This window comes from Oncorhynchus tshawytscha, unplaced genomic scaffold (genome assembly GCF_018296145.1).
Source record: "Oncorhynchus tshawytscha isolate Ot180627B unplaced genomic scaffold, Otsh_v2.0 Un_contig_1875_pilon_pilon, whole genome shotgun sequence".
NCBI lineage: Eukaryota > Metazoa > Chordata > Actinopteri > Salmoniformes > Salmonidae > Oncorhynchus > Oncorhynchus tshawytscha.
Window position 1 is genome coordinate 43,164 of NW_024609168.1, and position 15,652 is coordinate 58,815.

The 15,652-nt window shown below is 41.4% G+C and overlaps 1 protein-coding gene across 1 annotated transcript; it reads left to right on the plus strand.

The window, feature by feature from the left end:
- Positions 1-577: 577 nt before the first annotated feature.
- Positions 578-9,772, plus strand: LOC121844370 (NLR family CARD domain-containing protein 3-like). The gene is given in 9 exon segments (XM_042314392.1): positions 578-621; positions 868-952; positions 1,081-1,309; positions 3,733-4,146; positions 4,149-5,523; positions 5,784-5,957; positions 8,018-8,191; positions 8,726-8,772; positions 9,207-9,772. Coding segments are annotated over 9 exon segments (3,054 nt in total). The 5' UTR covers positions 578-592; the 3' UTR covers positions 9,734-9,772.
- Positions 9,773-15,652: the final 5,880 nt, after the last annotated feature.

The window sequence follows — 15,652 nt, forward strand, 5'->3', positions numbered from 1 at the left end:
TTATAGTCTCATTATTACCTCAACTACCTGGTACCCTGCACATTGACTCAGTACTGGTACTCCTTATAGTCTCATTATTACCTCAACTACCTGGTACCCTGCACATTGACTCAGTACTGGTACTCCTTATAGTCTCATTATTACCTCAACTACCTGGTACCCTGCACATTTACTCAGTACTGGTTCTCCTTATAGTCTCATTATTCGCGTCAACGAGCGTCTAGAAGTCAGTTCTATTTGTGACGCAGTTCGCGCTGCATCTCCTCATTGGTTTATAGAAGCAGGTACCCACGTGCCATCTCCTCATTGGTTTATAGAAGCAGGTACCCACGTGCCATCTCCTCATTGGTTTATAGAAGCAGGTACCCACGTGCCATCTCATCATTTCGTTTCATTTCATTTCATTTCAACTTCTTTAAACAATAAAAGCTAATTTATGAACATTTCTGAAAATTGATAAATAGCTTTTTGGAATGAAGTTCGTTTCCCCATCTGAGATCAGAGTAGATGAGAGATGTAATGTTTGTCTCTGTTGTGTTGAAGTCCAATCAAGCAGGAGAGACCAGCCTCCCCTGTTCCCAGCTGTGTGTCCATGAAGAGTGACCGGTCTATGAAGCAACAGTGAGTTAAACAACACTGTCTCTAGTCATTTCTCTTCTCCCATTTCCCCATTTATTGTTGTTGTTTTCATAATCCATAGGCTCATCCTTTTATCCAATTTCATAGTCCTAAAACAATATTAAACAAACACAACATTCCCTCCGTGTGTGTGTGCGTGTTTGTGTGCGTGTGTGTGTGTGTGTGTGTGAGTGTGTGTGTGTGTGTACTCCCTGGATGAGGAGATGTAATCTCATGTTTTGTACACAGAAACCGACAGGAGAGATCAGAGTCAGAGACTCTCAGTGGTCAGTCTTCCCAGAGTCATCAAACAGACCTGGCCTCCATATTCAGTGTATGTGGTCCTGTTATGCACATTTGTTTTTGTTTACCTCGAGTAAAGTTGATCTGTCAATTATTTATTAATGTGTTAATGAGAAAGCATTTGTCTCTTGCTTAACTCATTTACTTAATTTATTCCAGATGCTTGAAAAGAAAATTATGACATTTGTGAAGAACGAGCTGAAGATGTTAAAGAGGATTCTTAGCCCAGAACTCCCAGAAGGCTTTGAGAGTCAGAAGCAGGATAAGGAAGTGGTGGATGCTGAAGATGAGAAGCAGGAGAGCAGTGCCAGAGAGGGGGCTCTGAAGATCACACTGCACATCCTGAGGAAAATGAACCAGAAGGAGCTTGCTGACACACTGGAGAAAAGTAAGAGCTGTCTGCCTCATGTTGAATGCTGTTTTATAACATTTAAAATCTGTGGCTATAGTACAGCTAAAGTAGCTGTGTAACTCAATGATATTGTAGCAGCCTTAACACTGTAATTGTTCAGAGTAAATAACTCACGGACACTAGAGAAGCTTTAACCAAGTTGAATTCTTACCAAAGGGTTGGTCTGTTATTCAGACAACAAAACATTTGACACAAGCACTGATATTTAACCCTTTCTCCTAGGCTGAGTCTCCTCCTCCAAAGCCGAACAGCCAATGTATCTATGTTGCCTTAACTAGAGGTCGACCGATTATGATTTTTCAATGCAGATACCGATACCGATTAATCGGCCAATTAAAAAAAGTTCATATAATACATCAATAAAATCAATTTAGCCTGAAATTAATAATGAAACATGTTCAATTTGGTTTAAATAATGCAAAAACACAGTGTTGGAGAAGAAAGTAAAAGTGCAATATGTGCTATGTAAGAAAGCTAAAGTTTAAGGTCCTTGCTCAGAACATGAGAACATATGAAAGCTGGTGGTTCCTTTTAACATGAGTCTTCAATATTCCCAGGTAAGAAGTTTTAGGTTGTAGTTATCATAGGAATTATAGGACTATTTCCCTCTATACCATTTGTATTTCATATACCTTTGACTATTGGATGTTCTTATAGTCACTTTAGTATTGCCAGTGTAACAGTATAGCTTCCGTCCCTCTCCTCGCTCCTCCCTGGGCTCGAACCAGGAACACAAAGACAACAGCCACCCCCGAAGCAGCGTTTCCCATGCAGAGCAAGGGAAACAACCACTCCAAGGCTCAAAGCGAGTTACGTTTGAAATGCTACTAGTGTTCTAACTAGCTAGCCATTTCACTTAGGTTACACCAGCCTCATCTTGGGAGTTGATTGGCTTGAAGTCATAAACAGTGCAATGCTTGATGCTTGTATGCTCAGTCAGATGATATATATTATCTAGCAGGACACGCTAGATAATATCTGTAATATCATCAACGATGTGTAGTTAAATTATGATTGATTGTTTTTTAAGATACGTTTAATGCTAGCTAGCAACTTATCTTGGCTGACTGCAGGTGCATAAGAGGGAGTCACCTTTGGAGTGGTCGAGAGGCAGGCAGGTCGTTATTGCTTTGGACTAGTTAACCTGGCAGGTTGCAAGATTGGATCCCCAGCTGACAAGGAAAATCTGTCATTCTGCCCTGAACGAGGCAGTTAACCCACTGTTCCTAGGCCAGTTAACCCACTGTTCCTAGGCCAGTTAACCCACTGTTCCTAGGCCAGTTAACCCAGCTGTTCCTAGGCCAGTTAACCCACTGTTCCTAGGACTTTTTTCTGAACTAACCCACTGTTCCTAGACCAGCTAACCCACTGTTCCTAGAACCCACTGTTCCTAGCCATTAACCCACTGTTCCTAGACCAGTTAACCCACTGTTCCTAGACCAGTTAACCCACTGTTCCTAGACCAGTTAACCCACTGTTCCTAGGCCAGTTAACCCTTTCCCGGTTAAATAAAGGTGCAAAAACAAAACGGCAAAATCGGTGTCCAAAAATTCAGATTTCCGATTGTTATGAAAACTTGAAATCAGGTCCCTAATTAATGGCCATTCCGATTCCGATTAATCGGTCGACCTCTAGCCTTAACACAAACAACACCTAGTGACCTTCAAGTAGCAGCAGGGATGTGTTGTGGTGATTAATTTAGAGAGAGAGAGAACATTAATAATATGATCAGTCACACCAGTCTGTAATGCATTATGACAACATTTACACATTTAAACAGTCAGGTAAGATAATAAATTATTGTAATAAAAATCTGTTACGGGAATTAAATGTTTTAATACCCAATTAAATTAAACACTCTGTCCACTCCTAAGAATTTGAAAGACTCTTATTTGCATAAAATGGACAGAGACCAGTCTCAAAACCAATCAGCAGCGTTTATTCTCGAGAGTACTGAACATGATAGTTTACCACAGGTTATAAACTGAAAATGACATCATTAGTTTTCGAACTGTCCCGTCTCTTCTCCACCCGGTACAATGGCAGTATAGTTCTCCCACCACTTTAGATCATTTATGACCGAGCCAAGGTCTGCCTGTGTAGATCAGCATTCTAGCCAGTCTGACTCGATAAGTTCATTCATTTTAAAGGAACAGACAGTCATTGTTCTAATTCTTGATTATATTTACACACATTATATTCAGTACTAGGGAGGATTAAAAGAAAATTCATACATCTATACAGTAACATAATAGTATTCTGATTAGTCAGTCCTGATTATGAAAAATGTATACATAATTAGTCATTATTGATAAAATAAACTTTATAACAGTCCTACAATACTGTAGACATTAAAACAGACGTAATATTAATATCCTCTGTGTTATTTCTTCATTCAGATGAGCTTGCTGTGATTTGCCAACGTGAACTCAAATCTAATCTAAAGAAGAAGTTTCAATGTGTATTTGAGGGGATCGCTAAACAAGGAAACCCAACACTTCTCAATAAGATCTACACAGAGCTCTACATCACAGAGGGTGGAACAGGAGAGGTCAATAATGAACATGAGCTGAGACAGATTGAGACAACAACCAGGAAACAAGCAAGACCAGAGACTGCAATCAAATGTAACGACATCTTCAAACCCTTAACTGGACAAGACAAACCTATCAGAACTGTGCTGACAAAGGGAGTCGCTGGCATTGGAAAAACAGTCTCTGTGCAGAAGTTCATTCTGGACTGGGCTGAAGGAAAAGCAAATCAGGATGTCCAATTTGTATTTTCATTCCCTTTTCGGGAGCTGAATTTGATGAAAAGGACAAACACACTTTCATTGAACTTCTTAATCACTTCTCAATGGAAACCAAACAATCAAGAATCTCCAACTACGACAAGTACAAAGTTCTGTTCATCTTTGATGGTCTGGATGAGTGCCGACTGCCCCTAGACTTCCAGAAGAACAAGATCTGTTGGGACGTCACAGAGTCAACCTCAGTGGATGTTCTGCTGACAAATCTCATCAAGGGAAATCTGCTTCCCTCTGCTCTCCTCTGGATAACTACCCGACCTGCAGCAGCCAATAAGATCCCTTCAGGGTGTGTTGACCAGGTGACAGAGGTACGAGGGTTCAATGACCCACAGAAGGAGGAGTACTTCAGGAAGAGATTCAGTGATGAGGACCTGGCCAGCAGAATCATCTCACACATAAAGACATCAAGGAGCCTCCACATCATGTGCCACATTCCAGTCTTCTGTTGGATTTCTGCAACAGTCCTTGAACACATGCTGAAACATAAGAGAGAAGAGATGCCCAAGACTCTGACTGAGATGTACACACACCTTGTGGTGTTTCATACCAAACAGAAGAATGAAAAGTATCTTGGGAAAGAAGAGACAGGTCCACACTGGAATAAAGAGAGCATTCTGTCACTGGGAAAACTGGCTTTTCAACAGCTTGTGAATGGCAATCTGATTTTCTATGAAGAAGACCTGAAAGAGGCTGGCATTGATGTCAATGAAGCCTCAGTGTACTCAGGATTGTGCACACAGCTCTTTAAAGAGGAATGTGGGCTGTACCAGGACAAGGTGTACTGCTTTGTTCATCTGAGCATTCAGGAGTTTCTGGCTGCTGTATATGTGTTCCTCTCATTCATCAACAACAATGAGAATCTAATGGACAAACTGCAATCAACATCCAGGAACTTTTCTGTGAGGATCAAACAAAGGTGTAAAGTTACTGTCTACAAGAGTGCTGTGGATAAAGCCTTACAAAGTGAGACAGGAAACCTGGACCTTTTCCTCCGCTTCCTTCTGGGCCTCTCACTGGAGTCCAATCAGAAGCACTTACGAGGTCTACTGACAAAGACAAGAAGCAGCTCACAGAGCCATGAAGAAACAGTCAAGTACATCAAGGAGAAGATCGGGGAGGATCTCTCTCCAGAGAGGAGCATCAATCTGTTCCACTGTCTGAATGAACTGAATGACCATTCTCTAGTGGAGGAGATCCAAAGCTACCTGAGATCAGGAAGTCTCTCAAAACCCAAACTGTCACCTGCACAGTGGTCAGCTCTGGTCTTTGTGTTGCTGACTTCAGAAAAGGAGCTGGATGTGTTTGACCTGAAGAAATACTCCAGATCAGAGGAAGGTCTTCTGAGGCTGCTGCCAGTGGTCAAAGCCTCCAGAGCTGCTCTGTGAGTAAAAATGACATATAAGAACTAATCATCAGGAAGAAATATTCAGTTAGAGAAAAATATTTATTAATGAAAAACATATTGAATCAGTACATTTGTGATCACTTTAGTATAACAAAATTACCATACAATTCTAGGAGACAGAAGATGAAAATATATATTGTTTCAGAGAATAAACCAAATGCTTCTACCATTGTCCTTCTACACTACTGGTGTTAAATGAACAGTGTGTTTGTGAAGTCATGATGATCTCTTTGCAGGCTGTCAGGCTGTGGAGTCACAGAGGAAGGCTGTGCTTCTCTGGTCTCAGCTCTGAGGTCAAACCCCTCACACCTGAGAGAGCTGGATCTGAGTAACAATGACCTGAAGGATTCAGGAGTGAAGCTGCTCTCTGCTGGACTGGGGAATCCCCACTGTAAACTGGAGACTCTGAGGTCAGTATTCCTGTAGTTGGTCAACAAGTGATAACTGTTCACCAGATCCACATGTGTTTACCAGACACACATAGTCCACACCATATGTGTTTGGACAGTGAAGCTTACAGTTTAAATTTGGTGCTTGCTCCAGCATTTTGGATTTGAGATAGAATGTTTCATATTAGGAGACAAGTCATTATTATTAATCTGTTACCAGACGTTGGAAGACAAGTTTGGATTATTAATGGTGAGAGGTTTGTATGTTTTGTTTAGCCTCTGTTATTGGTAATGGTGAGAGGTTAGCATGTTTTGTTGTATCCTCTGTTATTGGTAATGGTGAGAGGTTATGAATAATCAGGAATGAATTTTGTTGGTAATGAAAGTTACAGAGGTACAAAGTTGTAGACCCCCTCTGTTATTGGTAATGGTGAGAGGTTAGCATGTTTTGTTGTAGCCTCTGTTATTGGTAATGGTGAGAGGTTAGCATGTTTTGTTGTAGCCTCTGTTATTGGTAATGGTGAGAGGTTAGCATGTTTTGTTGTAGCCTCTGTTATTGGTAATGGTGAGAGGTTAGCATGTTTTGTTGTAGCCTCTGTTATTGGTAATGGTGAGAGGTTAGCATGTTTTGTTGTAGCCTCTGTTATTGGTAATGGTGAGAGGTTAGCATGTTTTGTTGTAGCCTCTGTTATTGGTAATGGTGAGAGGTTAGCATGTTTTGTTGTAGCCTCTGTTATTGGTAATGGTGAGAGGTTAGCATGTTTTGTTGTAGCCTCTGTTATTGGTAATGGTGAGAGGTTAGCATGTTTTGTTGTAGCCTCTGTTATTGGTAATGGTGAGAGGTTAGTATGTTTTTTGTTGTAGCCTCTGTAACTCTCTCACTCATTATTATTCATGATTCATTCATGATCTTTCTATATCATGGCACAGTCACTGGCATTACGTTCAAAGAATATGGGATCAAATTACAATACAAATACACTTTTGACAACTTTAATTTAAACTTTAAACTATAACTAATTGGTCAGAATAGTTATGACTTCTTCAAATGGGGAGACTAGATACATAAAGTGCTTTTATTTCTAAATGGTGAAACAGATATGTATTAAAATACCCTCAAATAAAAGGTGACATTATATACTGTCACCTCATATGAAACATTTGATCTGAAATCCAAAATGTTGGAGTATAGAGACACATTTAAAATGTTAGCTTCACTGTCTAAATAGATATGGTGTGGACTGTATACTCAATACAATCTAAATCTAAATCTGATACCTCACTGTCTAAATAATATGGTGTGGACTGTATGAAATACAATCTAAATCTGATACCTCACTGTCTAAATAGATATGGTGACTGGACTGATACCTCACTGTCTCAATACAATCTAAATCTGATACCTCACTGTCTAAATAGATATGGTGTGGACTGTATACTCAATACAATCTAAATCTGATACCTCACTGTCTAAATAGATATGGTGTGGACTGTATACTCAATACAATCTAAATCTGATACCTCACTGTCTAAATAGATATGGTGTGGACTGTATACTCAATACAATCTAAATCTGATTCCTCACTGTCTGTCTTCTGACTGATACTGCTTTTCTAAATAGAGTCAGTCTAATATAGAGTCAGTCTAATATAGAGTCAGTCTAATATAGAGTCAGTCTAATACTTTCAGTCTAGTATAGAGTCAGTCTAGTAAGAGTCTGTCTAGTATAGAGTACAATCTTAATGATCTCTGGTATAGAGTCTATCTAGTAGACTCTAGAGTCCAATCAGTGTCTAGTATAGATCTAGTATAGAGTCTCTGTATAGTATAGAGTCTGTCTAGTATAGTATAGAGTCTGTCTAGTATGAGAGTAAATATCCTAGTATAGAAAGTCTGTCAAAGTATAGAGTTGTCTAGTATAGCCCTGACAGTATATGGTCAGACATAATTCAAACAAATAGAAATGGAAGGTTTCAGGACACTGAACATCTGAATATGTTAAAAAAATATACTGCCACTATTTTCACCACCAAAGAATATCAGTGTGGTTTTAATATGATTTGACTCTTGACTCTTTGCAGGCTGTCAGGCTGTCTAGTCACAGAGGAAGGCTGTGCTTCTCTGGTCTCAGCTCTGAGGTCAAACCCCTCACACCTGAGAGAGCTGGACCTGAGCTACAATCACCCAGGAGACTCAGGAGTCAGACTGCTCTCTGCTGGACTGGAGGATCCACACTGCAGACTGGAGAAACTCAAGTATGTAGAGGGTTTATGTCAATGTTCATATCAGACATGTTGGACTTATCAGGCTAGTTAAGACAAACATTCTGACCACACTTGGACAAATGATTTGCTGACTGTTTTATATGCTGATTGTGTGAGATTGACACTGGACACACACACACACACACACACACTAGACACACACACACAGACACACACACACTGGACACACACATGACACACACACACTGACACACACACACTGGACACACACACACTGACACACACACACTGGACACACACACAAAGGAAACACACACTGGAGACACACACACACTGGACACACACACTGGACACACACACACTGGAGGACACACACTGGACACAAACACACGCACACAGGGTTTACACATGTACACACACACATGTTTGACACAGGTGTGTACAAAACATTCTTACCAATGATTGACCGTGTGTGTGTGTGTGTGTGTGTGTGTGTGTGTGTGTGTGTGAGTTCAGGTGTGTGTATCCCTCAATGACTGTCTGTTCTTCTGCTTACCGCTACAGTGTGGAACATGGTGGAGAGAACAGAATGAAACCTGGACTTAGAAAATGTGAGTGTTGACTGCTGTGAAGAATATGACTAAGAATAAGTCTTAATTCAAGTTAAGTCAAAGTCAATGACCACCATCATTACTGACTTGGTCATATTAAATATCAGCTGTAGTTCTACAGAAGCAGAAATCAGGGACACTAAATTTTAGAAAGAGTTTCTTTGACAATGTGTGTGTCTTTGTTTGTGTGTGGCGCATTTGTGTTACATAAGAAATGTGTGTGTGTGTGTGTGTGTGTATGTAATTAATCGGAATAAGTGTGTTTTATATTACCATACAGTATAACATATGATCATTCAACAAGTCTCAAATTACCATAACTTCTCATTTTGATACCTATAAACATCTACATTAAATGAATTAGTGAAAAGTGAGTTAACATTCTAATGTGAATGATGATGACTCCTAATATTGTGTCCGGTTTCATCCATCAGATGCCTGTGACTTCACGCTGGACCCAAACACAGTAAACAAACTCCTCTCTCTGTCCAAGGAGAACAGAAAGGTGACATGGAGGACAGAGGAGCAGCCGTATCCTGATCACCCAGAGAGATTTGAGGTCTGTAGACAGGTGCTGTGTAGAGAGGGTCTGACTGGGCGCTGTTACTGGGAGGTAGAGTGGAGTGGGAGAGGGGCTGATATAGGAGTGACATATAAAGGAATCAGCAGGAGAGGAGGGGTTAATGACTGTTGTCTTGGATACAATGACAAGTCCTGGAGTCTGGACTGCTCTGACAACAGTTACACTGCCTGTCACAATAATAATCCCACTACCATAGACGTCCCCTCCTCCAGCTCCCACAGAGTAGGAGTGTATCTGGACTGGCCAGCCGGCACTCTGTCCTTCTATAGAGCCTCCTCTGACACACTGACCCACCTGATCACATTCACCTCCACATTCACTGAGCCCCTCTATCCAGGGTTTGGGGTTTATTATGACTCCTCAGTGTCCCTGGAATAATAACCTGACACACACACACACACACACACTGGACACACGAAACACACACACACACACTGGACACACACACACACTGGTCACACACACACACAACCGGACACACACACACACTGGACACGCACGCACACTGGACACACACACACACACACACACACACACACACAACCGGACACACACACACACACTAAACACACACACACACACACACTAAACACACACACACACACTGGACACACACTAAACACACTAAACACACACACACTCTGGACACACAAACACACTGGACACACACACACTAAACACACACACACCGGACACACACACAAACCGGAAACACACACACACCATGGACACACCATGGACACACACACACTGACACACACACACTAGACATACACACATTTATACACACAAACTGGGCACACACACACTGGACTCACACACACACACTCACACTCAACTCGCACACAACACACTGGTGCCTCAGTGTCCCTGTAAATAATTACCACAGTGATACACAGACACTCACACTGGACACACACATACACACTGGACACATATACACTGGACCCACACACTGGACACACACACACACACACAGACACTGGAAACACACACACACACACTGGACACACACTCGACACAGACACACACACTTGACACATACACACTGGACACACACACACAGGGTGTAGGGTGGGTTACTATGCCTGGCACAATAATAAACCCACTCTCATAGACGTCCCCTCCTCCAGCTCCCACAGAGTAGGAGTGTATCTGGACTGGCCAGCCGGCACTCTGTCCTTCTATAGAGCCTCCTCTGACACACTGACCCAACCGTACACATTCACTGAGCCCCTCTATCCAGGGTTTTGGGTTTATGATGTTGACGCCTCAGTGTCCTTGTAAATAATAACCTGACACACACACACTGGATACACACACACTGACACACACACACACTGGACACACACAAGACAAACACACACACAAACACACACACACTGGTGTCGTGTGGGCGAGCAGTTTGCTGATGTCAACGTTGTGAACAGAGTTCCCCATAGTGGATAGACATGTCACCCATTGAGCATGTTTGGGATGCTCTGGATTGACGTGTATGACAGCGTTCAGTCCAGTTCCCGACAATATCCAGCAACTTTGCCATTGAAGAAGAACAACATTCCACCGGCCACAATCAACAGCCTGATCAACTCTATGTGAAGGAGATGTCGTGCTGCATGAGGCAAATGGTCACGCCAGATACTGACTGTATTGGATGTATTTCAACTGACTGATTTCCTTATATGAATATGTAACTCAGTAAGATCTTTGAAATTGTTGCATGTTGGGTTTATTTTATTGTTCAGTTTAATAAAAAAGAGCAGTTGTAAATGTTTTATGTTTGATATGATGTTCGTAACAATCTGAAGTCATTCCATCCTTTCACTAAATGGTAGTAACACTAAGTCATTCCATTCCATTTCACTAAATGGTAGTAACACTAAGTCATTCCATCCTTTCACTAAATGGTAGTAACACGAAGTCATTCCATCCTTTCACTAAATGGTATTAACACTGAGTCATTCCATCCTTTCACTAAATGGTAGTAACACTCTGAAGTCATTCCATCCTTTCACTAAATGGTAGTAACACTAAGTCATTCCATCCTTTCACTAAATGGTAGTAACACTAAGTCATTCCATCCTTTCACTAAATGGTAGTAACACTAAGTCATTCCATCCTTTCACTAAATGGTAGTAACACTCTGAAGTCATTCCATCCTTTCACTAAATGGTAGTAACACTAAGTCATTCCATCCTTTCACTAAATGGTAGTAACACTAAGTCATTCCATCCTTTCACTAAATGGTAGTAACACTAAGTCATTCCATCCTTTCACTAAATGGTAGTAACACTAAGTCATTCCATCCTTTCACTAAATGGTAGTAACACGAAGTCATTCCATCCTTTCACTAAATGGTAGTAACACTAAGTCATTCCATCCTTTCACTAAATGGTAGTAACACTAAGTCATTCCATCCTTTCACTAAATGGTAGTAACACTAAGTCATTCCATCCTTTCACTAAATGGTAGTAACACTAAGTCATTCCATCCTTTCACTAAATGGTAGTAACACTCTGAAGTCATTCCAATCATTAGAGGCATCAATCTTTTACATTTTCTTTTGTTTTTAACCTTTATTTAACTTATTCAACGTCACTGGTTTACTAACCACCGGTCCTGGCATCAATCATTACGCGCACCTGGCATCAATCATTACATGCACCTGGCATCAATCATTACACGCACCTGGCATCCATCATCACATGCACCTGGCATCAATCATTACGCGCACCTGGCATCAATCATTACATGCACCTAGCATCAATCATTACACGCACCTGGCATCCATCATTACACGCACCTGGCATCAATCATTACACTCACCTGGCATCAATCATTACATCACCTGGCATCAATCATTAGACACACCTGGCATCAATCATTACACGCACCTTGCATCAATCATTACACGCACCTGGCATCAATCATTACACGCACCTGGCATCAATCATTACACGCACCTGGCATCCATCATTACACGCACCTGGCATCAATCATTACACTCACCTGGCATCAATCATTACTTCACCTGGCATCAATCATTAGACACAACTGGCATCAATCATTACACGCACCTGGCATCAATCATTACATGGACCTGGCATCAATCATTAGACACACCTGGCATCAATCATTACACGCACCTGGCATCCATCATTACACGCACCTGGCATTAATCATTAGACACACCTGGCATCAATCATTACACGCACCTGGCATCAATCATTAAACACACCTGGCATCCATCATTACATGCACCTGGCATCAATCATTAGATGCACCTGGCATCAATCATTACGCGCACCTGCATCCATCATTAGAAGCACCTGGCATCAATCATTAGATGCACCTGGCGTCAATCATTACGCGCACCTGGCATCCATCATTAGACGCACCTGGCATCAATCATTCCGCGCACCTGGCATCCATCATTACACGCACCTGGCATCCATCATTACATGCATTAATACATGCATTAAAATTAAAATATGGTCCTAAATGCATTTAAGGGTCATTCTCATATTAATGCCCGATATGGAAGCACCCTACTACGGCCCTCTCTCTGTCAGGGACGTCCTGAGTGCTTTGTGGACTGTTTAAAATATTACGATGGATACTGATTGTTGTGCAATCGGTAACCCAAAAATTAAAATATGCTCCAAAATGCATTTACCGGTCATTCTGATATTAATGCCCGCTATGGGAACACAGGATGGCCGGGCAGTGATAGTTGTTCCTTTCCATCACTCGTTGTGTTGATTTCATCATGTCCATTTGGTGATGTTTTTCACATACAATCATATTGCAAGTGCACGTGCATTTGCAATATGGTTCAATGGGCATACCATATGAAATTTGACATGCTCAAAAATGCAAAATTGACTGGCCTGATGAACACAGGATGGCCGAGCAGTGATAGTTGTTCCTTTCCATCACTCGTTGTGTTGATTTCATCATGTCCATTTGGTGATGTTTTTTCACATACAATCATATTGCAAGTGCACGTGCATTTGCAATATGGTTCAATGGGCATTTACCATATGAAATTTGACATGCTCAAAAATCCTGCAGAAACGCAAAATTGACTGGCCTGATGAACACAGGATGGCCGAGCAGTGATAGTTGTTCCTTTCCATCACTCGTTGTGTTGATTTCATCATGTCCATTTGGTGATGTTTTTTCACATACAATCATATTGCAAGTGCACGTGCATTTGCAATATGGTTCAATGGGCATTTACCATATGAAATTTGACATGCTCAAAAATGCAAAATTGACTGGCCTGATGAACACAGGATGGCCGAGCAGTGATAGTTGTTCCTTTCCATCACTCGTTGTGTTGATTTCATCATGTCCATTTGGTGATGTTTTTTCACATACAATCATATTGCAAGTGCACGTACATTTGCAATATGGTTCAATGGGCATTTACCATATGAAATTTGACATGCTCAAAAATCCTGCAGAAACGCAAAATTGACTGGCCTGATGAACACAGGATGGCCGAGCAGTGATAGTTGTTCCTTTCCATCACTCGTTGTGTTGATTTCATCATGTCCATTTGGTGATGTTTTTCACATACAATCATATTGCAAGTGCACGTGCATTTGCAATATGGTTCAATGGGCATTTACCATATGAAATTTGACATGCTCAAAAATGCAAAATTGACTGGCCTGATGAACACAGGATGGCCGAGCAGTGATAGTTGTTCCTTTCCATCACTCGTTGTGTTGATTTCATCATGTCCATTTGGTGATGTTTTTTCACTATAGAATCATATTGCAAATGCACGTGCATTGTTGTGCAACTGGTAACCCAAAAATTAAAATATGGTTGTAAATGCATTTACCGGGACTCCTATTGTCCATGCCCGCTATGGGAGTACCCTACTACGACCCTCTATCCATGGGGGCCGCCCTGAGTGCTTTATGGACTGTTTAAAATAGGCACCTGGTAACCCAAAAATAAAAATATGGTTGTAAAATGCAAGCGAGCTACGGTCAAGCGGGATATCTCGTTGAACTCGGCACGGCCTAGGGATTATGGTAATGCCATTGCCTGCTCTCTGTGTCTTTAAGCACCGCACTTTGTCACTCCATCCTTGCTGTTTGTGTGTATGAGAGCTTTTCTTTGACATCTCCTGGGGAAATGACTGATTTACAGTTTAGGAGGGTTACCTAGTCACACATATGAAGTTTTGGAGAGATGTGACTTTTCTAACCCTTCAAAACAGACAGTGTGACCCAATTAAAGGCACTTCCGGTTGGCACAGGAAGCTATAAGTCAACACATATCCTCATTGGGGTATGCTGTTACAGAATCCTGAGTTTTTCTTTACGTTAAGAATTGACTGATTTACACAGGGTTGAATGCACTATGTCTATCAAACTGCAGGCAGGGTATGGATATACACTTTTAGGGTGATTTTAACCACTTCCGGTTGCTCAAGGAAGCTTAGAATCAACACAGGTAGACCTCATAGTGGCCTGATGGACTGTTACCGAAGACAGGTTCATACGGCATTCATAACCCATATAGACTCCAGGTTGAATTTAGGGGTGCAGGCAATGTATTCCTATGGGGAGAGAAGTCAATGCAAACTGTTTGATGTAAACACCTTCTTTTAACTGTTAAGGGTTAATGCCACACGGTCAAGGTTAGGCTTGCACGGATCGGAAGGACCTTAGGAACATTCCTGTGGTTGAATTTTCCTTCTAAACCTAACGGTTCTGCCGCTGTCACCCAAAAGCAAATGACGTTGTGGGGCAGGCTTCATTTTGGGCCTACTTTTCTAATGGTCGCTGCGCTCAGACCGAGCGAGCTACGGTCAAGCGGGATATCTCGTTGAACTCGGCACAGCCTAGGGATTATGGTAATGCCATTGCCTGCTCTCTGTGTCTTTCAGCAACGCAGTTTTTCACTCCATCCTTGCTGTGTGTGTGTATGAGAGCTTTTCTTTGACATCTCCTGGGGAAATGACTGATTTACAGTTTAGGAGGGTTACCTAGTCACACATATGAAGTTTTGGAGAGATGTGACTTTTCTAACCCTTGGGCATTTACCATATGAAATTTGACATGCTCAAAAATGCAAAATTGACTGGCCTGATGAACACAGGATGGCTGAGCAGTGATAGTTGTTCCTTTCCATCACCCGTTGTGTTGATTTCATCATGTCCATTTGGTGATGTTTTTTCACTATAGAATCATATTGCAAATGCACATGCATTGTTGTGCAACTGGTAACCCAAAAATAAAAATATGGTTGTAAATGCATTTACCGGGACACTTT